At 41.6% G+C, this 24641-nt stretch overlaps 1 protein-coding gene across 4 annotated transcripts in view; it reads right to left on the bottom strand.

Moving 5' to 3' along the window:
• The window catches only part of osbpl3 (oxysterol binding protein like 3), a 148946-nt gene that overhangs the window by 9563 nt on the left and 114742 nt on the right, over positions 1-24641 (bottom strand). For 3 of the 4 annotated variants that reach the window (XM_008112667.3, XM_008112666.3, XM_062958084.1), the window contains exons 12-20: positions 22577-22684; positions 17166-17300; positions 16577-16670; positions 15046-15296; positions 13008-13145; positions 3744-3807; positions 1936-2014; positions 867-1011; positions 205-349 (exon numbers count right to left, since the gene is read on the bottom strand). In XM_008112667.3, the coding sequence (XP_008110874.1) occupies positions 205-349; positions 867-1011; positions 1936-2014; positions 3744-3807; positions 13008-13145; positions 15046-15296; positions 16577-16670; positions 17166-17300; positions 22577-22684 (1159 nt within the window). The remainder of the gene's footprint in view (positions 1-204; positions 350-866; positions 1012-1935; positions 2015-3743; positions 3808-13007; positions 13146-15045; positions 15297-16576; positions 16671-17165; positions 17301-22576; positions 22685-24641) is intronic. The other variant, XM_008112668.3, reaches the window with a different exon arrangement.

The following is a 24641-nucleotide window of genomic DNA, read 5'->3' as shown; positions in this document are numbered from 1 at the left end:
CAATTCCATCATCTTGACTCACTTAGTCATCTATGGAAAATTATCAAGTACTTTGACACAACCCCACCCGCCCCGCAAGTGATTTATACTATAAAGTATTACCCAAGCATATGCAAAGATTAAACATACCCAGATTATGGGGGGAAATTAATGGAAGAGCACCATGACAGGGTAAAAAAATAAAATAATTAGTTGATCACTAACTAGCTCTCCAGATGCAATTTGCTGCAGATGGTGTTCCACAGTATATATTCTCATGCCATTTCCCAAAAAGGCGATGTACTACTTTTCCATTTTTGTCTAAAACACTGCCTTCAATCTCATGAACATTGTGATTCCAGTATTTCGTCTGGAAGAAAAAACAAAACCAAACCAAAATCAGTCCTAAAACATATATTTAGGGGTGGTGATGGGGGAGATGATTACTCGATACATTAAAATTCACTATCTATTGCTTACAACCTGGGGATTCTACCCCCAAATCTTAATTGCCCAAGATGATCTCATAGCAATTATGCTGTGTTTTCATGAAATACATTACAAAGGATAGACAAAATGTAATTCTTAGCCCTTAGCCCATTACAAAGGCCACTCAAAGGAGTAATCTGTCCCTTTTAGGAAAAAAGGAAGCAAGGAAAAAAGAAAGGGAGTGAGGAAGCGAGTTAGGTGGGGTGGGGAATTGGTCTTAACACACTTTGATTCTCTCTCTCTCTCTCTCTCTATATATATATATATATATATTCCCTGTTACCACTCTCTGATCTTTGACAGATAACCAGTACGTTGACTGCAGTCCCAATGAGAACAAAATAAAATAAAATACCCTTGCTTTGGCACATTCAAGCTATTTTAAATTTAAATATTACCTTGACAAAAGTAAGTTTGCAGCAGCAACTACTGTCATTCAGATTCTTGATTATGATCTCTCCATAGTGTTCTATCCATCTCTGTCCACTTAAGATATTATGAATACAAGATGTCACTTTATTCCATTCATAGTGGTCCTTAAAACTGGAATAAAGTAGAAAACCTGGTTAGCGTATTAAAACATTAAGCTGAAATATTCAGAAAATTTATTTTACTCTCTTCTAGACAAGTAAAAAGACCAAAAAGTGGGGAAGAGCCTTATCCAGAAAGAAAGCTGACACTTATAGACAACAAAAAAGAGCTGAGGGAATATTCTTCTGAGTATTAGGCTTGTGCACGGATTCGGAGCTGTTGGTTCCCTTCAGCCAATCCGGCTTAGTCGGATGGCTGTAACAGCAAGGGCCCAGCCATCATGTTTTTTTTGTACGCTATAGGACCACGTGGCAGCCAATCACAGCTCCTCCTCCCCTATTCGGTATCACATGGTGCACAAAGATGACGTGTCTTATGCAAGCTGTGTCTGCTTCCTTAACTCCATCACTGAAACCCAGGCTCCCTTGAAGGGAAAAAAAATGAAAGGGTCCCAGGAACGGAGAGGGGAGCTTTGTAAGTTCCCCATTCACCAGCAATGGACCGGATCTAACCGTATTTTTCAACTGCGGGCCCAAAAACAGCTATCCAGCTACCACCCGTTTTCGGGATGCACCCAAAAATGATTACGGGGGTCTACCAGAATCCGGTCAACAGAAATGGATTGAGGTTCAGCCTAAATGCACAAGCCTACTGAGTATGTGAATATTAGGAGGTGTTAAGACTGTGGCATTAGTGACAGATGAATCAATTGTTAGCCCCATTGCATTTTCAAAGTGGTCCTCCAGCTATTTTGTACCCATGCTATGCATGTGACAGAGTATCTATTTATGATTTGGTAGGGAATAAGAAAACAAAGAAAATTTGGGGATTTTTTTTCCTGAGCTAAAGGCATTTTGAGAACTTCTGAACTTTAGAATACTGCGTTGCTAGGCAAATTTGGTTTAGTTTCTTTGTATGCACTAATTCAGAACTTACGCTGGCAATGTTACATGGGTCGTACCAACTGGCACAATTTCCATAGATTTCCCCCAGAATTTGTTTTTCCACCTGATATCTGAAATTAGACAGAGTATCGTCATCATCATCAACAACAGTATCTAAGGAGATTTTTAACACCAAACATAGGCATCTTGCTACTGTTCAATTTGATGAATTATGAAACTAAAAGCTTTAATACTTCCATCAATAGTTATGATATGTTAACAAAAGTATTAAGAAGTATTTGTGTACTCATTAGTAGATTTTCAGTGGAAACTTCTAGTGTAATTTCTATATTTCATCAGTATAACATAACAATCAGAATAATTATAATTCTGCTGAACCTATGTGTGTCATAACATGAGTTTTGGAACCAGGCTGCAACTTAACCTTGTGCTGATTACATGAGGATGCAATCCTGCACCCACTTGTATGACAGCCTGTCTATCGTTGTATGTGATTCTCAAGAGGCTGAAACCAAGCATAACATAATTACAGCATCATGCCGGTTGAAATAATAACTATAATGCAGAAAACCATATGCTCCCCTCTGCCTCTGAGATCAGTTCAGAAGTCTGCTTTAAGTAATGTGATTTGCTGAACTATTTATTGCAAGCAGAGGGAACAGCATTTGTAATTGCAAATCTTTTTGGAGTATGCTGAAATAAGACACGCTAAATTATATTCTGCATTTGTGATGAATAGTTTCAGTGTTCACTCTGCACCAATCAGTTCTGCCACATATAATCATGCATGGACATTATGTAATTAAGTTTTATAATGTTACATCTTTAGAAATACCACTCACCAATAATGCATATTTATAGGATTGTTTTGATTTTGTCAATATATAAATGATACTATGTAGACACAGATACACCCTCCCTGTGTGCTGTGTAGCTTAAAAACAAATGCTGTCAAATCATAATGAATCAAAATAATAATGTCAAAAAGAAATACTAGCCAAAGGTTGCAAGACTATTAAAAATGCTGGAATGATCTGTCTAAAATAATCTTCATCACCTGGTGCTGTAAAAAGGCACACAACCTAACACCAGTTGAAATGTATCCCAGTTACCAGGAGAGTTTTGCAACCTACCTGACTTCAGGTGATATGGAAACTGGCAGGTGAAGAACAATTTCTTGGAACGCTTCTGCAAAAGGTAACTTCATTTGAACCTTAGCTATATCTCCATAAGTCAGTTGTTCTCAACCTATGGGTCCCAACTCCCAGAAATCCCAGCTAGTTTACCAGCTGTTAGGATTTCTGGGAGTTGAAGGCTAAAACATCTGGGGACCCACAGGTTGAGAACCACTGCCCTAAGTGCTGTTCCAATAAAAACTTCATTTAACAAGGCTTATACCCATGTAGCAGATGAACTGTGTTTTAAATTAAAATATTTTGAGGGGGAAAGCAATAGATTTGTTCCTCTACTGTTTTATTTAAAAAGCTGGAGAAATCTATCTTATCATATTGGGTAAATTATGCTCTTATCTTATAAAGGAGGACATAAACATGAACTTATAGATGTTAATCTTGTCTGATGGTATTCACTTCACATATCACATCTAGCTGCTTTTAGTCTATGTTTGTAAGTTACTACACATTTCTTAAAATATCCTGCCCACACAGATGACAAAATTCTAAGGTCAGTTGTATTCAAACCTATTATGTTTCTGTTTGCCTTTCCATATAACTATGAAAATGCATAATTCTGCCTTGATGACTACATCTGCCTCCTTTTGAGTTTGTAGATTGAGTTCATATTTTTTCAAACTGGTAAATGATAAGTTTAAAAAGTTACCTTGCCAAAACACAAAGTTGTCAGATTCAGCATGACATGCAGATATAGGTGGATGATGACTGACCTAACAGGAAGAGGAAGTGAAGGTTACCATTATATTAACACCATTTTTCAGTTGCTCATATTTCTCTCATGAATTTTTCAAATAGTTTAATTTTCCTTTCAGTACTGCTACCCTAAAGGCACCATATAATTTTGGAAGCCAAATAGTGTCAGTCCTGGCCAGTACTTGGATGGTAGACCACCAATGGATACCAGCTGTTGTAGGCTATGTTTCAGAAGAAGAAATTGGCAAAACCACTTTTTTAGTATTCCTATGTAATTCATCGGGTTGCCATAAATAGACAGACAAATTGAAGGCACATATACACACAGTGTTGACCACAAGAGGGAGCCTGTAAAATTAAAATCACTGATGACTAAAAATGGCTTTTAAAAAATCGGGTGAGTTCTGAAGGTTATTCAGAAGTGCAAACTTGATTATTGTTAGTAATTCATAATTTGCATACTGTGCAGGGACAAAGAAGCTTTAAGAAAAAAAAAACACTGGGCAGATGGGAAACAATGACAACAAAAACACACACATATAAAAGTCATATTATAGTGGAAAGTTTGACCCCCCCCCCCCCCAAGTGCTGAGTACCAACACTAAAATATCAAGAAAGCAGAATCTGGAATGAGGAACAGGTACTACTTGAATGTAACACAAGGAGTTCCTCCTGACTCCTTAACATACATTATTGGCTAAGATGTTTCTGCAATATCTGTTTTGGGTTTGCTTTGAATCAGCTAAGTTACAAAATTTGGGGAGAGGAAATTTCAAAACTCATGCTACAGAAAAATGCGTACACAGGAAAATCCCACAAAAAGGACAGTTATGTTTCATTTGGGAGATAATATCATTTAGTACGAAATAAACCACAGACCTAGAAAACCAAGTGATAAATTTCCTGCTGAATTCAAGCATGTGCTAATTCAGGTTTCATATCTGGCTTATTTTATTGTGTTTTTTTTCAAGCTGCTGTCTAGACAATTCCCTTTTAGATGGCCATTAACTTTGATACAGTTAGTTTGAAGTCCAGGTTAGATGTAGTACCTCAATTCTTGTACTATCACTAAAAATGCTATGATGTGACTTTGTGTCACGACCCCGGCTACAGAGCACCAATAACCATACGCAGAGGCCAGATTCTAACTAATATCTTTATTAAGGAAATATATAAGGTTAATAAAAACAAATGTAAAAGTTAGTTCAGAAGCGGACCTTTCAGGAAAGGTCAAAATTAGTCCAAAAAAGCAATGTCCAATAAGAAATATTATGGTCCAAAGTTGTAATCCAATAACCGAAACACTCACTTTGCCAGGCAAAGTGAGGGGAGATGACAAGGTCCTTTAGTCCATAAACTTGAGCAAGGCTAGGAAATAACTTGATACTTGAAACAAGGCTTAAAACGTGGAACAAGGTAACTAGGAACAAGAACAAGGTCCGTGGAATAACTTGGTAAAATCCGTGGAACAAGGCAAGGATTGGTCCTGGGAAACAAGGCAAAGTCCGTAGATAAACAAAGGCTGGGAAGCAAGGCGATGGCTGGATAGCAAGGCAAGGCTTGAGCAGGAGCGAGGCTTGAATCGGAGCGCGCTGTCCAGACACAACTCGCTCCGTAGGCTGACGAATTGACTCCGCGAAGTTACTACGCGGGTAAAACACCTATATAGAGTCTAACTTTCCCACCGAAGCAGTTCTCTGGGAATCAGAAACGAAAGCTAAACTCTGAGACCAGATGTTAAACTCCTTAAAGATTCTCACGAGAAGCAGTCTTAATTGGCTACATTCTTAGCTGCAATTCTCGCACTCCTGCGCGAAGCTGATTCCAAACTTCTCTGTTGTTTACAAAACTCCCGGCGCAAGAACACGGGAGAAGTAGGCTCTGGGCTTGTTTGACATACTTCTGGGAGACAACTTTCTTGCAGGTGCAAGGTTCCCAGATCTGCCTGGGAAAGATCTGGCTGAGAGGAATCCAGTTCAGACTGGGAAGGTAAAAAACCCAAGTTTTCATCTTCATCAGGAATTACAATGTCCTGAGCAGGACTACAAGGCCCATGGGTCATCACACTATCCCCCTCCTCAAGGCCCCTCCCAAACTGGGGCCCTCTCCCCGAGGCGCGAGGTCGCGGCTTGGCGGGATAGGTCTGATGAAAGCGACGGGTTAGCTCAGGAGCATGGACTGTGGAGGCGTCTTCCCAAGAGCGTTCCTCAGGGCCAAAACCCACCCAGTCAATGAGATATTGTAGGCGGCGGCGGTGAAAGCGAGAATCCAAAATGTCCTCAACCTCGAACTCCTCCTCCCCATTCATCAAAACAGGAGGGGGGGCCGGTTGGTCTGTATCAGGACGCACACCATCCGCCGGAAGGAGCAGGGAACGGTGAAACACTGGGTGAATGCGCATTGAACGCGGAAGTTGGAGTTTGAAAGTCACGGGGTTTAATTGCGCCACCACTGGATAGGGGCCAATGAAACGGGCATCTAACTTCCGGCAAGGGCGGTGGGAGGGCAGAAAGCGAGTGGACAGAAAAACCCGATCTCCTACCTTGATTTCGGGGCCCGGCTGGCGGTGTTTGTCAGCGTGGTGTTTATAGTCCTCCTTGGCTTGGTCCAGTTGCTGGAGCAAAAGTTGTTGCACCGCTGTGAGTTCCTGCAGCCAATCCTCTGCTGCGGGAACTTCTGAAGTTTCAATGACAGGGGGAAAGAAACGTGGATGGAAGCCGTAGTTTGCAAAGAACGGCGTTTCTTTTGTAGAAGCTTGAACTCCATTGTTGTAGGCAAACTCAGACAGTGGTAACAGAGAAGCCCAATTGTCCTGTTGGTAGTTTACATAACAGCGAAGATACTGCTCCAAAGTGGCATTGGTGCGCTCCGTTTGCCCATCTGTTTGGGGATGATGAGCTGAAGATAAGCGAGAGTCTATGCCCAATAGTTTTTGTAGCGCCTTCCAAAAACGAGAGGTGAATTGAGATCCACGGTCTGTGACTAAACTCTTGGGCAATCCATGTAGTCTGAAAACATGTTGAAGGAATAGATCCGCAGTCTCTTTGGCCGTGGGGAGGCCTTCGCAGGGAATGAAATGGGCTAACTTGGTGAAAAGGTCCACCACCACTAAGATCGTGGTGAATCCACAGGAAGGTGGTAGGTCAGTGATGAAATCCGCAGAAATTATTTCCCATGGGCGAGATGGGGTAGGAAGGGGGTGTAAAAGCCCTGAGGGCTTCTCCCTTCTTATCTTGGAGCGCTGGCATACTGGGCAGGTGTTGACATATTTTTCCACATCCTTGCGGATCTTGGGCCACCAAAAATCCCTTAGGATCAGATGCATGGTTTTAAATAGTCCGAAGTGTCCTGCTGGTTTGCAATCATGACACAGACGAAGCGCTTTTTCCCTGCCCGGTCCGGGTGGGATATAAACATGATTTCTATAGCAAAGCAGCCCATCCTTAAGCGAAAAGGGAAAATGCAGACCTTGGCGAAGTTGGTCCTGCGCCCAGGCATCTGCTTGCTGACTAGCCCTGATTTCTTGAGCACAGAGGGGTCCTGGAGTAGAGGAAGTTGAACCAATGGGAATGGATTTGGTGTTCCCCACTGTGAGCGTGGCAAAGTTCCCGGGTTGTAATAGTTGGGATTCAAAGGTCTCCTTGCGTCCTGCAGCGTATTACGGTTTACGTGACAGGGCGTCTGCTTGCTTGGTCTGGGCTGGGGTCACATAATGAATCTGGAAGTCGAAACGTTCGAAGAATAAAGCCCAACGTTGCTGCCTCTGATTTAGTTTGCGGGCAGTTCTTAGATGTTCTAGATTACGATGATCAGTGTGGACTTCAATGGGAAATTTGGCCCCTTCTAGCCAATGTCTCCAAGTTTCAAAGGCTGCCTTTATGGCCAGTAGTTCTTTTTCCCAAATGGTGTAATTCCTCTCTGGTGTGGTTAGTTGACGAGAGTAAAAGGCACAGGGATGGAGGTGATCTCCCACCGGTTGTAAGAGTACAGCCCCAATTGCCACATCAGAGGCGTCCGCTTGCACAACAAAAGGGGTTCCAGGATTTGGGTGCTGTAGAATTGGCTGGGAGGTGAATAGTTTCTTTAGTTGCTGGAACCCTTTCTCTGCTTGATCAGTCCAGCGGAAAGGCTGCTTTCCACGGATGCAGCTAGTGATGGGGTCGGACCAGCGGGCAAAATCTGGAATGAACTTGCGGTAATAGTTCGCGAACCCCAAGAAACGCTGCACCTCTTTCTTGTTAGTTGGCGCCCGCCATTCCAATACTGCTGAAACCTTGGCTGGATCCATGGAAAGCCCTAGAGGCGAGATGCGGTAACCAAGGAAATCTACCTCTTGTAGATCAAAGGCGCATTTTTCCAGCTTGGCATAAAGTCCATGATCCCGCAATCGTTGTAACACCATTTTGACGTGGTTCTCATGTTCTGATTGTGATCTAGAAAACACCAAAAAATCGTCCAGGTAGATTATCAAGAACCTGTCTAGATAGTCCTGAAAAATGTCATTGACAAAATGCTGGAACGTTGCGGGAGCTCCGCATAAACCGAAATTCATAACTCGGGACTCGAATAATCCGAATTTGGTCTGGAAGGCGGTCTTCCACTCGTCCCCTTCCCTGATGCGAACTAAGTTGTAAGCCCCCCGAAGATCCAGCTTGGTGTAAACCTTGGCTCCTCGAAGCCGATCCAGTAGATCCGAGATTAAGGGCAGGGGATAGCTGTTCCGCTTGGTGATATTGTTCAATGCTCTGTAGTCCACCACCAAGCGTAGTTCCCCTGACTTCTTCTTCACAAACATCACTGGGGAGGCGGCTGGGGATTGAGAGGGTCTGATGAATCCCTTGCGAAGGTTTGTCTCTATGAATTCCCTGAGAGCTTCTTGCTCTGGTTCAGTCAGGGAGTAGAGATGCCCTCGCGGGATCGGGGCCCCCTCCACCAAGTCAATGGCACAGTCATAAGGTCTATGTGGGGGTAATTTTTCGGCTTCTTTCTCATTGAATACATCCCAATACTCGGAGTACTTCTTTGGCAAGGTGATGATGGGCTCGGTGTCTGTGGCATGGCAGACCTTGGCTACGAGGCAATGGTTTTGGCAGTACGGTGAAGCAAACTGCAGTTCTCTGTTGGACCAGGAGATGTTAGGGTCGTGGAGAGTCAGCCATGGAATTCCCAAAATCACAGGGAAATGGGGAACCTCGGTAACAAAGAAGGAAATCTCTTCCATATGTTCCCTTATCCACATCCTGGTGGGTTCCGACCACTGACTTACGGGGCCCGTCTTGAGGGGGCGGCCGTCTATGGCTTGCACCACACGGGCATTCTTGAAATCATGATATTGTAATCCCAGAGAGTCGGCATACTCTCTATCAATGAAATTGTTGGTAGCTCCAGAGTCTATCATGGCGTGGATCATGACGGGTCCCCTTTTTGCTGACCATAATGTGACCACGAGAAGGAACAGGACCCCGGTTGGCGGCTCTTGAATGGATTTTTTGACCGGGTTGGCGAGCCTCTCTACACCCGGTCGTTGGCTTCCCCCGCCGGCTGTGTGCCAGTCGGCTCAGACGCCTTCGTCTCCGTGGAGGACGCCGCCGCAAGACGGGCGGCAGGCTTCCCTTTGGCTGGGCACTCTCTGGCGAAGTGGCCCCCGTTCCCGCAGTACCAACAGAGGTTTAAGCGTTGACGACGGGCCTTCTCGGCGGCATCTAGTCTGGGACGCACATTGCCCAACTGCATCGGCACCTCCTCGCCTCCTCTGGGGTATGGGGTTGGCGGTGGGGGTCTCCACACTGGACGTGGCTGAACGCTGGCGGGAGCGGGGGGTTTTGCCCCGGCTCTACTGCCCTGGCCTCGAACCCACTGTTTCCTGTTGGCAATCATGACTTCAGCCCGTAAACATTGATCAATGAGTGCCTCGAGGGTCTGGGGAGGATCCACCTTGGAGATTTCTTCCAGCATTTCAATGTTGAGACCCTCCCGGAATTGTCCTCTGAGGGCTACATCGTTCCAGCCGGTGTTGTGGGCCAGCACTCGGAACTCGGCTATATACTGAGACATAGGTCTGTCTCCTTGGAAAAGGCGACGGAGTTTGTGACCGGCTGCCTCCAAATTGTCCTCGATTCCCCAAGTCTCCTTGAGGTGGTCCAAGAAGTGTTGCGCTGATCTTAGGTGTGGAGAGGCTTGGTCGAACAGTGCCGTCGCCCAATTGGCCGCTGGCCCGTCTAGAAGACTGTAAACCCACGCCACTTTGATGTCTTCTTGGGGAAACTCGGCATCACGGGCCTCTAGATAAGCTTGACATTGGCGACGGAAAACATGAACCTTAGAAGCTTCTCCAGTAAACTTGGTAGGCAACGCCATGGCCGGGAGGCGGATTCCGCGCTCCCGCAAGCCCTTTATTTCTCCATCCTGGGCGTTGAGTCTGTCGCGGATGCGATCCACTTCGTCCTTGCTGATGGTGTAGCTCAATGGCTGCCCACCGGGCACGGTTCCGGTAGACATTCTGGCCGAGGTTAATTGGTGCTTAGGGTGGCGGAGTCAAACTGTCACGACCCCGGCTACAGAGCACCAATAACCATACGCAGAGGCCAGATTCTAACTAATATCTTTATTAAGGAAATATATAAGGTTAATAAAAACAAATGTAAAAGTTAGTTCAGAAGCGGACCTTTCAGGAAAGGTCAAAATTAGTCCAAAAAAGCAATGTCCAATAAGAAATATTATGGTCCAAAGTTGTAATCCAATAACCGAAACACTCACTTTGCCAGGCAAAGTGAGGGGAGATGACAAGGTCCTTTAGTCCATAAACTTGAGCAAGGCTAGGAAATAACTTGATACTTGAAACAAGGCTTAAAACGTGGAACAAGGTAACTAGGAACAAGAACAAGGTCCGTGGAATAACTTGGTAAAATCCGTGGAACAAGGCAAGGATTGGTCCTGGGAAACAAGGCAAAGTCCGTAGATAAACAAAGGCTGGGAAGCAAGGCGATGGCTGGATAGCAAGGCAAGGCTTGAGCAGGAGCGAGGCTTGAATCGGAGCGCGCTGTCCAGACACAACTCGCTCCGTAGGCTGACGAATTGACTCCGCGAAGTTACTACGCGGGTAAAACACCTATATAGAGTCTAACTTTCCCACCGAAGCAGTTCTCTGGGAATCAGAAACGAAAGCTAAACTCTGAGACCAGATGTTAAACTCCTTAAAGATTCTCACGAGAAGCAGTCTTAATTGGCTACATTCTTAGCTGCAATTCTCGCACTCCTGCGCGAAGCTGATTCCAAACTTCTCTGTTGTTTACAAAACTCCCGGCGCAAGAACACGGGAGAAGTAGGCTCTGGGCTTGTTTGACATACTTCTGGGAGACAACTTTCTTGCAGGTGCAAGGTTCCCAGATCTGCCTGGGAAAGATCTGGCTGAGAGGAATCCAGTTCAGACTGGGAAGGTAAAAAACCCAAGTTTTCATCTTCATCAGGAATTACAATGTCCTGAGCAGGACTACAAGGCCCATGGGTCATCACACTTTGTGTGTGCTTCCAACCCTTATTCCCCCAAAGAGTGCACTCTCTCAGACATTCTCCTTCATGTTTCTTGGCAATGAATCTCTAAGTCACCTGGCAACTCTAACATCCAGACAGCCCACATGGAGGCATAAAAGAAAACAAGCCTAGCACTGCTGAATGCAATTCAAGATATTTTCAGGACATAGTCATATCACTCCTCATACTGCCATCCAAGTTAAAACTGGCAAATATTGTGGGTTGGTGCTATGTTACTCATTGCTCAGCAAGTCTATCAAGTTCCCAGTTCAATGTTACTTATACCATCATGTACCTGATATTTTTAATGATCTTAATATAGATATTCTAGAGAACCCCGGTCATGGGAAAAAGACGTGTTCCTAGCATAACATCTATCCTTGGATATTGTGCCTGGTTCTGAGCACAGTAGACTTTAGCTTATCCAACCTTCTGGATTATCCAATGCAGTCTGCCTTTTAGTAGTCAGTGTTTTTGTAGTCAATGTTTTCAATACGTTGTTATGTTTTGGTGCTAAATCGTAAATACAGTAATTACTACATAACGTTACTGTGTATTGAACTGCTTTTTCTGTTGATTTGTTGTAAAAACATGATGTTTTGGTGCTTAATTTGTAAAATCATAATGTAATTTGATGTTTAATAGGCTTTTCCTTAATCCCTCCTTATTATCCAACGTTCTGCCGGCCTGTTTATGTTGGATAAGTGAGACTCTACTGTATTGCTTAATAGTGGGGCCACAGCCAGAAGAATGACCCTGTTCTCTATAATTTGTGAGATGAATGCTTCACATGTTTAACAGGGAATATTGCTGATTTTGCACTTCAGTGAATGCTATGTATCATATTCCATAGTTCATAAGGAAATTTATGAACCATCCTTGTAGCCTTCAGATCATCAACATATCTGTCTTATCCTATGTTACTTGAATTGTGTCAGGTCCCCTCTAACACAAACACACTCATTATAGCTTTCAAATGAAACCTGAATTTCCTAAGCCTGACTGAAACGGCCGAGTTGGTTGACTGTGTCTAATAGAATTGAACCTCTGTAGTAACTGAAAACTCTTGGGTGGTATTAAATTTAGAAAATTTTTCAATCCAATATTGAGACTCTAATTTATGAACCGATAAATGGGTTTAGGATCTCCATCTAATATGACATTTTAAACAAAATGTCAATAAGAAAATGAAGTGAAAGCATTATCTTTTTAAGGCAGATAAGACTGACTTTAATCAGTAGTGATGACAGAACAGTTTGACTGAACTGTGTGATTGCTGGACTGAGGAAAGATGGAACTTTCTCAAGAATTCTTAGGGCCCTTCTGCACAGCCATATAACCCAGAATATCAAGGCAGAAATTCCCACAATATCTGCTTTGAACTGGGTTATCTGAGTCCACACTGCCATATAGTACATTTCAAAGCAGATAGTGTGGGATTTTATTCAGCTGTGTGGAAGGGGCCTTACAAGAACTGTTGGTGGAGATCCATTCTTTGAGACCAGGAATTTCTAAAAATACGATCTGAAACAGGTTAGTTGAATTACAACCTTCTCAAGTCTGAACTGGAATGATGGGGTGATCACTCAAAAGTTTATTTTAAATGTTCTATAGATACGCTATGAGAGAGATTTCCAAGAAGTAATTGCAATGAGTACGTTTTTGAACATAACAATGACTGTAGTACCTGCTCAGAAAAATACTGCAAGCCCTTATCTTCCCGGACACATTCATAGGTTTCTCCAAGCACAGGATTAAACGGCTTACTTCCAGCTCTGTAGTAACTGGAAGCATAGGCAGAGACAGCAAATGCAGCTACATACACCTAAAAACAGAGCATACAGATATGCGTTGGTTCTTCACAAATGAGGACATCAATGTCATCTCTTGCTACAGTCTAAATGAAGTTTGGATCTCATGCTGATGCCAAAGACCATTTCTCTCTGCTTTGCAAAGTTTCAAATTTGTGTCTGCAAGCTACAGCACCATCTTAAGCACAGAAACATGAGTCACTGTGTACAGAATAACTCTAAAGCCTCTCCTGAGTCTGAAATAGGACTTTTGAAAAAATGAAATGTTTGGAACAAAATTCCTCTTTGAAGAAACGAATTGGAAAGGCTAGTGGGGGATGTCAGGCCAGTCCATTTCCCTCAGCCAAACCTCAGTTATGAGAATAAATTGGAAAAGAGAACAGCCACACAAATCACTTTGAGCTCACTGGAGGCAAGGGATATACAAATAATAAATAATAACTATAAATAAAGTGTATTGGATGTACCTTGCATTTTTTGCCTCAGGCACAAAATGAAGGAAGCATTAAAATGTATATCGTGTTGTCTGTGGTTTTCTGAGCACCACCAACACTAGCTTAAGGGAGGCAAATCCAAAGAAACAGATCTAAGCCCCTTTGGTTCTCAAAGACTGCAAGAGAATTAGGACTAGTTTACAAGTTACTTTATCCCAGAGCAATTCTCAGCAATATTGTAACAAATGATGTTTGAGTGCCAAATCACACAATATTCAAGACAGATTTAGTTTATTATATTTAAATAACAATAATGATTCCCTTCTATGAGGTGGCGTGAGGTTAACTTCTTCTCTGAAGCAGATTTGTGGACTGAGAAAGGACTCTTTATGACTGTGGACTTCTGTAAGTGATCAGAGGGACCATTGTAAATACTACTGTTCTGATCTCTGTGGTTTTGTTCTGCAAACCTGAGTGGCATGTTACTGTTCTGCGGGTGACTCTGGATTGTGGGCATATGTAAGAGCTTCCATTTATCATCATCAATCTGTAACACATTAGTGGGTTTTTTCTTTTTCCCACTTTTGCAGGAGTCTGTTCATAGCTCCTGAGAATGAGGAGGGATGACTGCACTTACAGGTACACGTATTTCTGCACTGCAAGTTGTTGTTCAGTCCAGGAAGGAAGCTGTTCTTAGTGTCAACAACAATTCCTGTCAGGTACAACAACAACAACCTTGCAGCTGTTGTTATTTTGCACGAGAAAAAATGATTCCCATAGTGCTCTCCACATCAAATAGGTTTTTTCTGACAAGGAGATTTCTCTCTGTTTCAGAAAAAGGTCTGCAAAATAGTGTTCAAACAGAGCCCTGCTGGGAATTATGTGACCCCCCAGATCCTGCTGAACTACAAATTCCTAACATTATGTAACATCAGCTCTGCTGCCTAACATTGCTGGGGCATCGCAGTGCAACTATGTCCACCTCTGTCAATTACAGAGTCCACCTCTGTCAATTACTACCACTCCTTAAAAGAAGGGACACATGCATTTGCTGTTGTAAAAAAATATTTCATAGCTTAGTTCCATTTCATTCCATCTTACAGTAAGAACAGTGCCAGATGGTAGACTTGTCCTGGGCTGCACATAACTAGTGCTGCAGCCTTCATGACTGTAACACTGCCCTTGAAAGGTTGCGAGTAGGCTGCCCATGAAGTAGCTGGAGGATTCAAATATCATTTGCTTCTCAACTGCTTTTCTAGTAGAGTGATTAAAAAAAAGATGTATAGGGCACACACAGATGCATATCGCAAACATGATGGGAGATTACAGCCGTAATGAAGCAGGAATCTAACAATATTGACTTCTGTTCTGGGGTTTCTCTCCATACGACAGCTCAACAGTCATGTGACCAAGTGTTTCCATGAAAAGAAAAGGAGTAACTCACTGACTAGAATTGCTCCAGGATACAATTCCTTCTTACCATCCTTTCGAACATGTCTGGTGTGTGTGCTGCCTTGTCCAGCAATTCACTGTACTCCAGTTCCTCACAGAGCCGCTGCAAAGTGTTCAGGGGTTCATTCAACTCCACTGGCATAGCCACCTTGGAGAGATCTTTCCCTATATTATTCCGAAGAATGTTCCAGAGGCTGATGTTGCTCGTGTTGGGGCACGGAGCTGGCAGACAGGTTCTCCGCTTGGAATGACTTTCTACACGACCATCAGGAACACAGTCTAGAAGACGAGATAAGGGTTAACTTAAGAAGAGACCAAGCACCTGTTTGCAATCTCAGGAGCAATTAAGGCTCTGCTTAGCAATAACAACACAAGCAGTATTTGTTACTGCTGAAGAAGCTTGGCCCTAGCATGAGTCTAGAGCTAGTCATTGATTGAGCTGTGAAAACCAGTAACCCAGTCTGCCTGGAATGATGGGCATGGGATTCTCCATGGATGGAAGTCAACTGGGAGTGGGGCCATTGCAGGTTCTTCATCTGTTTTAGGCATTGTGCCCAATCATCTTCTCATTTTTAAAAGTTGCCCTTAGAGCCATGAATTCCTCATCATTTGGCACAAGTATTTAATTTCATCTCGGCTAGGAAAAAATAACATACAGGTACTTAATCAGAAATTAGATTTCTGACATTGGAGATGTGTAGCCTGGGACTACAGTCTATGAAAGATACTGCACTAATTGCCTGCTCTAAACTAGACAAAAAGATCCCAGAGGTGCCAATTAAAGAATGCTTTATCCAAAGATGTTTTTAAAAAACACTGCATTTTAAAACAACGTTTTTATTGCAGGGAATGTGTATAACTTTGACAGCTCTGGACTATTCAATTTGCTTTGCCTCCTCTGTGTACAAAATACGGAGAAACAAAGCACAAAAAATGAGCAAAAATATTCCCTCAACAGAAGCATCTCCCAGAGAGTATACATCTTGAATATTATAAAAAACAAAAACGCAGCCGGAATTATTGCATATCTACAGTGCTAGGAATATCTAGGACTAGAACTCTTAGAAACTAGGATTCAAATCCCAACTCACCTACGAAAAGCCCTTGGATGACTTTGGGTAAGCCATATTCTCTCAAACTTACAACAGAGTCACCATAAGTCAAGAGCAACCTGAAGCCACATAACAACCATCTCCCACTTGAGTGTCAAGTCGATGTGTGAAGGGAATGTCAAAGGGCTCAGATGAGCAGCATTCCTCACTTCACCCACATTTTGGCATGTATGTACCACAATATCATGGGCCATTATTCTCCCTGAAAGTAAACAGCCTCTGAAGAAACCAAGAGGAAGAGGCAGAAAAATGGAACTCCATTTAATGCTGTGTTATTCATGTTCACTCAGACAACAGATCAGTGTGTATTCTTTCACCACTGCAGAATAATCAGATAAAAGGAAACATAGTCCTTAATCTGTCTATATCTTCACTTCTGCATTACCAGCTACCAAGCAAAAGAAATTACGAGAAAAGGATTTAAAAACACCATTTCACCATTCATACCGAGGGGTTGCCTTTCATTTTCTATGTCATTACTTAAGTTGTCTTCAGAGATGTTATCACTGATATCACTGGCATATGAATCATCATCAGACACCTGAGGAGAAAGGAATTATGCTTTCATTCTGATTAAAAGGAGCATGTGCATGTAAACCTACACTTATAACGATGCAACATTTGGGAAATTCAAAAAGTAGATAAAATAGGTCATGCAGTCTGGAGACGGCAACACAGAATGACATTGTAGCATCTGTCATGGGCTTTTTGCCAAGAGCAATAAAATGTCCAAATATGCAATTGGGGAAAAAATCCTTACAAGAGTTTCCAGACTGACACATTCAAACATATGCTGTCTCAGATTTGTATCTAGTTATATCCTAATCTGAGCAGCATTTCCTGTATTCATTTCGCACCCTTTTGCTATCTTTTTTAAAAATACTTTTAAAACCAAGCAGCAACAAATAACTGTATATACTGAAATTATGCACACTTGCTGTGCTGGGACTGCAATGAGAATATAAAGACAGTAAAGGTCAAACAACGTAGAAAAAAAGCAACAAGAGACCAATGTTTCCGACCCAAGCGCCCAGACCTCATTTTCTGAAGAGCTTGCAGACAGCAGGACTTCCTGTGCATCAAAAAACTCTGTGACAGAATCTGTTATAGACAGGCGACTTTCATTGGAAAGCTGGTGAACTAGTCCTCTGCTTTCGTCTTCTGAATTTTCCTGCAAAGATGAGATGGGAAAGGATCTTAAGCTTAAGTATATTGTTCAGTATACGTTAAGGGTCTACAATCCCCACATTCTTCACCAGTATTTAGATTGGCGACATCAGTTCCCATCCCATGTGTTAAGTCTAGTACATGTAGCTGGATTGTGAGATACAGACTTCTGGTGAGATGTTACTTCAGACAAATTGAGAGTGATGGGGCAGGGTAAGACACCCCCAAAATCTGCAACGTATCATTTCCTTCATTTCAAATTGCACCTGCTACTTCTGAGATACACCAATGCATAGAACCCACAAACGCTTTCTAGACAACCTAAAATTCCCTTTCTCCATCAGGTATGGCTGTAGGCCCTACCCTATTATCACTTGAAGTAAAATTCAACTGTCAGTCCAGCTGTATGTCCAGGACTTTTATATCACTTATGGCAAAATATTTTGGGTGAGTCCTGCACTATGAGTGCAAAAACTGAGAAAACTGGTGACAAAGGGAGCGAAGAGGTAGATTCCATGGGGGCACGAGTAGTCAAAACAAAGCAGATGCACTGAGACTTAATAATATGCAATTAGGTGAATAATTGTGAGTGTCTATTTTAGAGCAGTAAAGCACCCAAGAACTGGGCAAACCATAAAGAAAAGGTGACAACTGTATATACTGTGCAATTCTTTTCTTTCCTCAAATCTTGATTCATGCAATGCCCAAGACAGTAGCTACGATACTTATCTATCATTTGTGGATATGGCAGGTGTAAGCTGCCTATCTCTTCTTCAAATTAGGCTGCTTATTGAATTCTACAAAGGAGACCACAAGACAGCTCTCTACTTCTCATTTGCCCCTCTCCACAGGTACATAAAATGTTAGGGAAAAGTAGCCTCAAGGCAGCTATAACATTAATGAGTTTATCTCAACATAAACTTTTGTGGATTACCGTCAACTTCTTCAGATGCAGAAAACTCATATTGGGAAAAAAACCTAGTTAATATTAGAGTAGCCACAAGATATTTTTTCCTTCCATTTTATAGTGGAACAGACCGACACTATATAAAAAGCTACCAACCACGGCAATTTCCTCCAACGCCAATAAAAGCAGTTTGCAATCATTTTTCATTCAGTCTGTCTGAAAAATTCGGCTTGATTAAACCCAACAAAGGCAATCATAGAAATGGGGCGAAGGAACAAGGAGTGATTTGTATGGAATTATAATGGAAAAGGAGACTAGAATGTCTGCAAGGAAGCTCTCTAGATAGTCACAGAATGAGCTGAAGTTCCAGTCTGAACGAAATTGTCAGGGGCAATAATTTGGCAAATCTTTTAATAGTTTATTTGCAGTTGAGGATTCCTTAAGGCTACAGGTATTCACAGGAAAGTAAATTGGGTGGAATACGTTTCTTCAGGTTTTTGATCACGGAATGTGCAGCATGATTCCCCCAGTACCTGGAGACTTATCTTTTAAATGTGCTAACATATTTCCATTTAATAACTTTTCCATTTTGCTCTGATAATTCATTCATTTAGCTAGCAAGACATATGCAGTGGGTCATTATAAACACTGAACCCCAGAAGCATTTGCCAGATCATCAAATTGACTGACAAACGGATATATGACTGCCAAAGGTTATTTTAAACACTTCCTGCATTAATTTTATCATACATACAAAGACACAATAATATTAACACTGAAATACGGGATTGGGGGGATTAGCCCTCTTCCTAAATTATTTGAGAAAATTGGGAGTACTGAGATTATTGCATAATTGTGTCTCCTCAGGAGATCACTGCCTGTGCCATACCATATTGCTCATAATGATATATTTCTCCAACATTTATTTAGCAGTAGCTTAGGTATCCAGTGATGTCCCGGTTGGGCCTTTTGCAATGATAAACATAAAAAGTATTCATTGTTGTGTTTTGAATTTTAAAAATGGACTCATTAGAAAATTCATAATATGGGTAAACTACAACTTCCATCATCATCTGTCACTGTTCCAACCACATCAGTATTCAAAGTTGGCCATGTTGGATATGTGTGCCAAGTTTGGTCCAGATTCATTGTTGGTTGGGTTCATGGTGCTTTCTGCATGCAGGTAAACGACAACTCCCTACATTCAAAGATTTCCCTCCAAACCCCACAAGCATTCAAAGTTGGCCATGTTGGGTCTGTGTACCAAGTTTGGTCCAGATTCATCATACGTTGGGTTCATGGCACTCTCTGAATGCAGGTGAACTACAACTCCCAAATTCAAGGTCAATTTTCCCCAAACACCATCAGTATTTAAAGTTGGGCATGTCACAAGAAGAGAAAGAATTGACCTCTAGTTTACTAACGGCTGCGAGACTAATCATTGCAAAGAATTGGAAAGATAAATGGGAAATTCAATTAGAAGAAGGGTATAGAGAATTTTGGAATACAGAGATTAATGATACACTGACTTGTGACATTAAAGTTAAAAGGAGAATATGGAAGCAAACAGATTTTGGAACATATGGGGTAAATTTATTGAGTTTATATTCATTGAAGGAAAGGGAAGCAAACTTACAACAGAAACAATGAAATTTCGGATTTAAAGGATGAAGTTGGGCCAAGTGGAGGTAGCACAAGAAAAGAGTAAGGGATGGGGGGTATAAAACAAAATATACTTAAGTAGATGGACAATTGTAACAGAATTATAAGTATAGTATGTCTTAAATTAAATATAAAAATAATAAAAATAAAGTTGGGCATGTCGGGTATGCCTGCCAAAAGCTCCATCATCATTAGGTTCACGGTGCTCTCTGGATCTAGGTGAACCACAACTCCCAAAATTCAAGGTCAATTTTCCCCAAAGCCCACCAATATTCAAGTATGCCAGGTATGCATGCCCAGTTTGGTCCAGATTCATTATTGATTGGGTTCAGAATGCTATCTGGATGTGGGTGAACTATAACTCCCATATTCTAAGATACCCCCCCCCCCCCAAAAAAAACAACAACCCTCCAGTATTTTCTGATGGTCATTTTGGGTCTGTATGCCTCTGTGGTCCAGATTAGTCGTCGGTGGGAGTCACAATGCTTTCTGGAAGTTGGAGATGTCTTGGAAATCTGTTGCCCAAAAACACACATACACACTTTGATTCTTATTATATACAAGGTTCCATATTTTTGTACTTCACTGTTATGGGACAGTGGGGGTTAGAGCAGATGATCTCTCAATTTAGCCATGAAATTTCTCCTTTGCATTCTGAAGCAGTAATATCTACATTCTTAAAATCATTTTGAAATGTTTTAGCTCTAACCATCAAATTACAGAATAATTTACTACAAGATTTGAAAGTATAACAACATAATGTTTAGCTGTAGAGTAGACTCAAACATCCAAGCCAAATGTGAACACAGGGTTTACCAGCTGCTATGAATTTTCTCCACAAATGTATTTCATAATCATAAATTATCACAAACGTGTGGCTGACAACTGTGTCTAAGTGTCTTTCCTTTCTAAATCATAACATTAACAATTCCTACTGTAGTATGAGCATTGGCAGTGGACCTTGGGCAATTTACACTCTCAGCCTCAGAGGAAGGCAAGGGCAAATCCCCTTTGAATAAAATTTGCCAAGAAAATGTTGTGATAAGTTTGTCATAAATCAGAACCTTGAAGACACACAGCAACGACAACATCAACATTTCTTTTGAGTGTTCACAAAATCCAAGTTTTTTAGATGAAAAGTGACCACACTATAATCAACAGAAGTGAATAATACTGTAGTATTGCTCTCCTATATTTTTTTTTAAATGAACAGTGCTGATTCATGAGGCTGAGCCCTATTACTGTATTCTTTCCCCACGAGACAACTTTGTTATTGCTATTCTGGAAGGCATGATTTTAGCAGCAAAAACTGTGCCAAAGGAAAGGAACATTTTAGCACAGATCTGAAACCTGAATTACACAGACTGGTATCACTGGCTGAGATCCTACATCAGAGCTGCATAACATAAATATTGGGACCTTGTGTTTCATGGAAATGGGCAACTGAATGTACAGTCAAGTATGTATTCAAATGGACACATGCCACGGTACGCAAGTGCAATTCTAATTTCACACTTGAGAACAGATTGTGAGCATTGTGATTTGGACAAAAATGTCCAATTGCTTCTGGAGAGGAACTTACACATGCATGAGACACCAACAGGTTTCTCTACAATATATGCTGTGTTTATGTATACATTACAGTCCCAAAGGAGCCCCTGATGGTGAAGCAGAATAAACCATTGAGCTGCTGAACTTGGTGTGCGGTTTGAATTCAGGGAGCGGGGTGAGCTCCTGCTGTTAGCCCCAGCTTCTGCCAAACCAAACAGTTCAAAAACATGCAAATGCGAGTAGATCAATATGAAAGTAGGAAGGAAGGTAATGGCACTCCATGCAGTCATGCCGACCACATGACCTTGGAGGCGTCTACGGACAACGTTGGCTCTTCGGCTTAGAAACCAGACACGACTAGACTTTACAGTATGTCAGGGGAAAACCTTTACCTTTATGGTCCCAAAATTAATCACTGGAATTCATTGACAATACCTATTTTAACACAATATCAATAAATAGGTTAACCCACGTTTCCATTTAGCATCTCAAAAATTAAGATATATGTTCTGAGCATATATTAATAGTTATATTATTCAACACCTGCGGTTAAATGATATTACACCAGCTTCCTTCTTTAAAAAAGTTCACCATCTGTTACTGTTAGCCATGCAGGTATCTCCATTCATTTTTATTTGGCATGCAGGAGATCTCAGCTACTCATAATAGAAACATTGAAGTGAAAAGGATAATGTGACAACTGGCAGTGAAACTGTAACTTGAGACACATTTCACCTTTACAACTTATTCCTTCAAATAGTTACACCCTGGGATGAGTATGTGTATGTGTGTTGGCATATTATCATGCTTATCTTGGTCCCTTTTGTGAAATGCATTCTCAGACTGTGTTGAAAGATCCTGCTCTCTTGTGAAATTATATGTGAAGTGCTGATGCTACCAACAATTCAATGATACTAAACAAAAGGAAAGAATGGGTACTGCCAAAAAAAAAAAATCTACAGAGGAAACGGAAGCTTGTCAGCTAAGATCAGTCAAAACATGCTGTGGGAAGCATTTGCAATTAATGCACACAATGACTCATAAGCAGGAGGAAAGAAAGAGCAGGATGGGGTGAAGAGGGATGCTGGGCATCAGTAGAGTCAGGGAAAGGAGGAGATGCAACAAGCAGCACCGCAGAAAGATAGGAAAGCTATACCCACCTTTGCCAAATCAGGGTTGGATTTTGCATTAGCTGCTGAATCAAGAAGCATAGATTCGGCATGTATTCTGCGTAACCGGTCTTTAAGATCTGTGTTTTGTGCTATGGCCTGGAATATTTAAGACAAAGAACAAGCACATTTGGGCTGTCAAGGTATCTTGGCTAATGGTACAAAACACAGAGAGAACAGAGCTTCAGGAAAATGTAGAGAGAAAACTTATTTTATTGATATTTCTGTATGTTAAATAATTCACACACCATGAAAGCTGCTTAGAAGCATATGGTGCAACTTTTTAAAAAGCCAAGTACCATCGAAAAAAAAGCAGGAGTGGGCTAACACTGCACCCAATTGGAAGTCAAAACTATTGCTTTGCTATATGGTTTTAAGAACCATACTGCAAAATGTAGAGCAGCTATTGGGATCTACTAAGGATCTAACTGCATATGGCATTAAATATGATGGATGTGGTAACATCAGGATTGTGAGAGAAAAAAACTGAATGCTAAGTATGATGTAGACTGAGATTGCAGATTTAACTTCTCCCTCTCCAAACACAACTTCCACATGCAAACACATTTCATTGGGGCCTTTTTTTCTATCACTCAACATTGAAGGAGGGGTATACTTTTCAGAATCAGAGTCTGAAAGGGAAGGGTTAACCTCCACTCCCTATGGTGCCCTTACTTGGTTTTAATAAAATAGGTACACTGATACTGGGCATGTAGGATGACTCAAAAGATCTGAGAAACACATGAAAGTGGGTATAAATAAAGCTCTTCAGTAGGCTCTTAGTAAGAGGATCCTGCACGGCCAACTATTTTGTCTCAAACTCTGCAACATCTACGTCTTCTTCAAAATGGACCAATATTCTAAAGTACAAGTCTGACTAAGCACTTCAGAAATCTTCAAAAGGAACAGACCTTTAAGTACAAGTCTGACTAATCATTTTGGAATTTAAATCTGTATTTATCAGTTTCTAGAGTATGTTCCGTTAAAGAATGTCCCCACATCAAAATAGTGAAGAGTATGACTTTCCCTTCCCTCTTGTTGTAACACAAACATCCCCATCTTTTCATGGGAAAACGTCACAAGTATTATCCCTAGTTGAAGGGATTGCAAGGCAATTATTCCCTTAGATTTCACATTAGGTCAGGCAAAGAAGAACTGGATGGGACAACTGGCTGACAACAATCATGCTGCCATATATAAACTAGACCTGATTCTGGAGAACACTACTAGAAGCAGAGTGGCAGGCAGCCAACCCTGCTACAACATGAAGAAGAGCAGGAAAAGCACACTGCTATGGTAATAAGTGTCACTAAATTGTGTATAAGTAATCAAAGGCTCAAACAAGCCTCTTCAGCAAATGGGAGTAACTGCAAACAAAATTAAGATATTTTTAGGACAAGAATGACTAATCATGAGGGAATTTGCATTCACTAATGATCTTCCCTTATTTTCAACTCTATATCCATTTGCTGGAAATGCTACAGGACTTACTTTAAAATAGATTTCTAAAAGATTGTACTTTAAATATCCTTCAGGCGTTCTGTTTTAAAGATTTGAGTTTTGTTCGTAATGTCAGAAAAGCTAGGTCTGTAGGGAAATACACTAATGGAAATGTCTACAGAATTCCATGTTTCCTTTAAAATGTGGCATGGTGCGGCAAGTACAGAAATGAAAAAGCAACTGGCTAGGTGAGACACATGTCAAACAAAATTTTATGAACTGTACAGATCAGAGTTTCCCAGGTTATCTCGTATGGAGAACTAACCACTTTTTCCTCCATATGCCAGGGGCTAATACCACATTTGTGCTGATTGGCTATTATTCTTTTTTTCTTTCCTGGAAACCTGAAAGGGACCAGCAGTTAAGGGCCTGGGGATCAACACCACTTTGAGTTGCATTGCTGTAGATCATATTTTGTTTCTCAAACAACAGATTATGCAGACCTGTCCCAACTTGATAGCAGTAACATTTTCAGTGTCTAGACAGATCTGCCCTAATTGAATGAGATGGATTTCCCCCTCTCCGGTAATGCTAGAGCCTAGGATTAGCCACTGAA

Source organism: Anolis carolinensis, chromosome 6, assembly GCF_035594765.1.
Source record: "Anolis carolinensis isolate JA03-04 chromosome 6, rAnoCar3.1.pri, whole genome shotgun sequence".
Classification (NCBI taxonomy): domain Eukaryota; kingdom Metazoa; phylum Chordata; class Lepidosauria; order Squamata; family Dactyloidae; genus Anolis; species Anolis carolinensis.
This window is presented reverse-complemented; position numbering and strand designations above follow the sequence as displayed.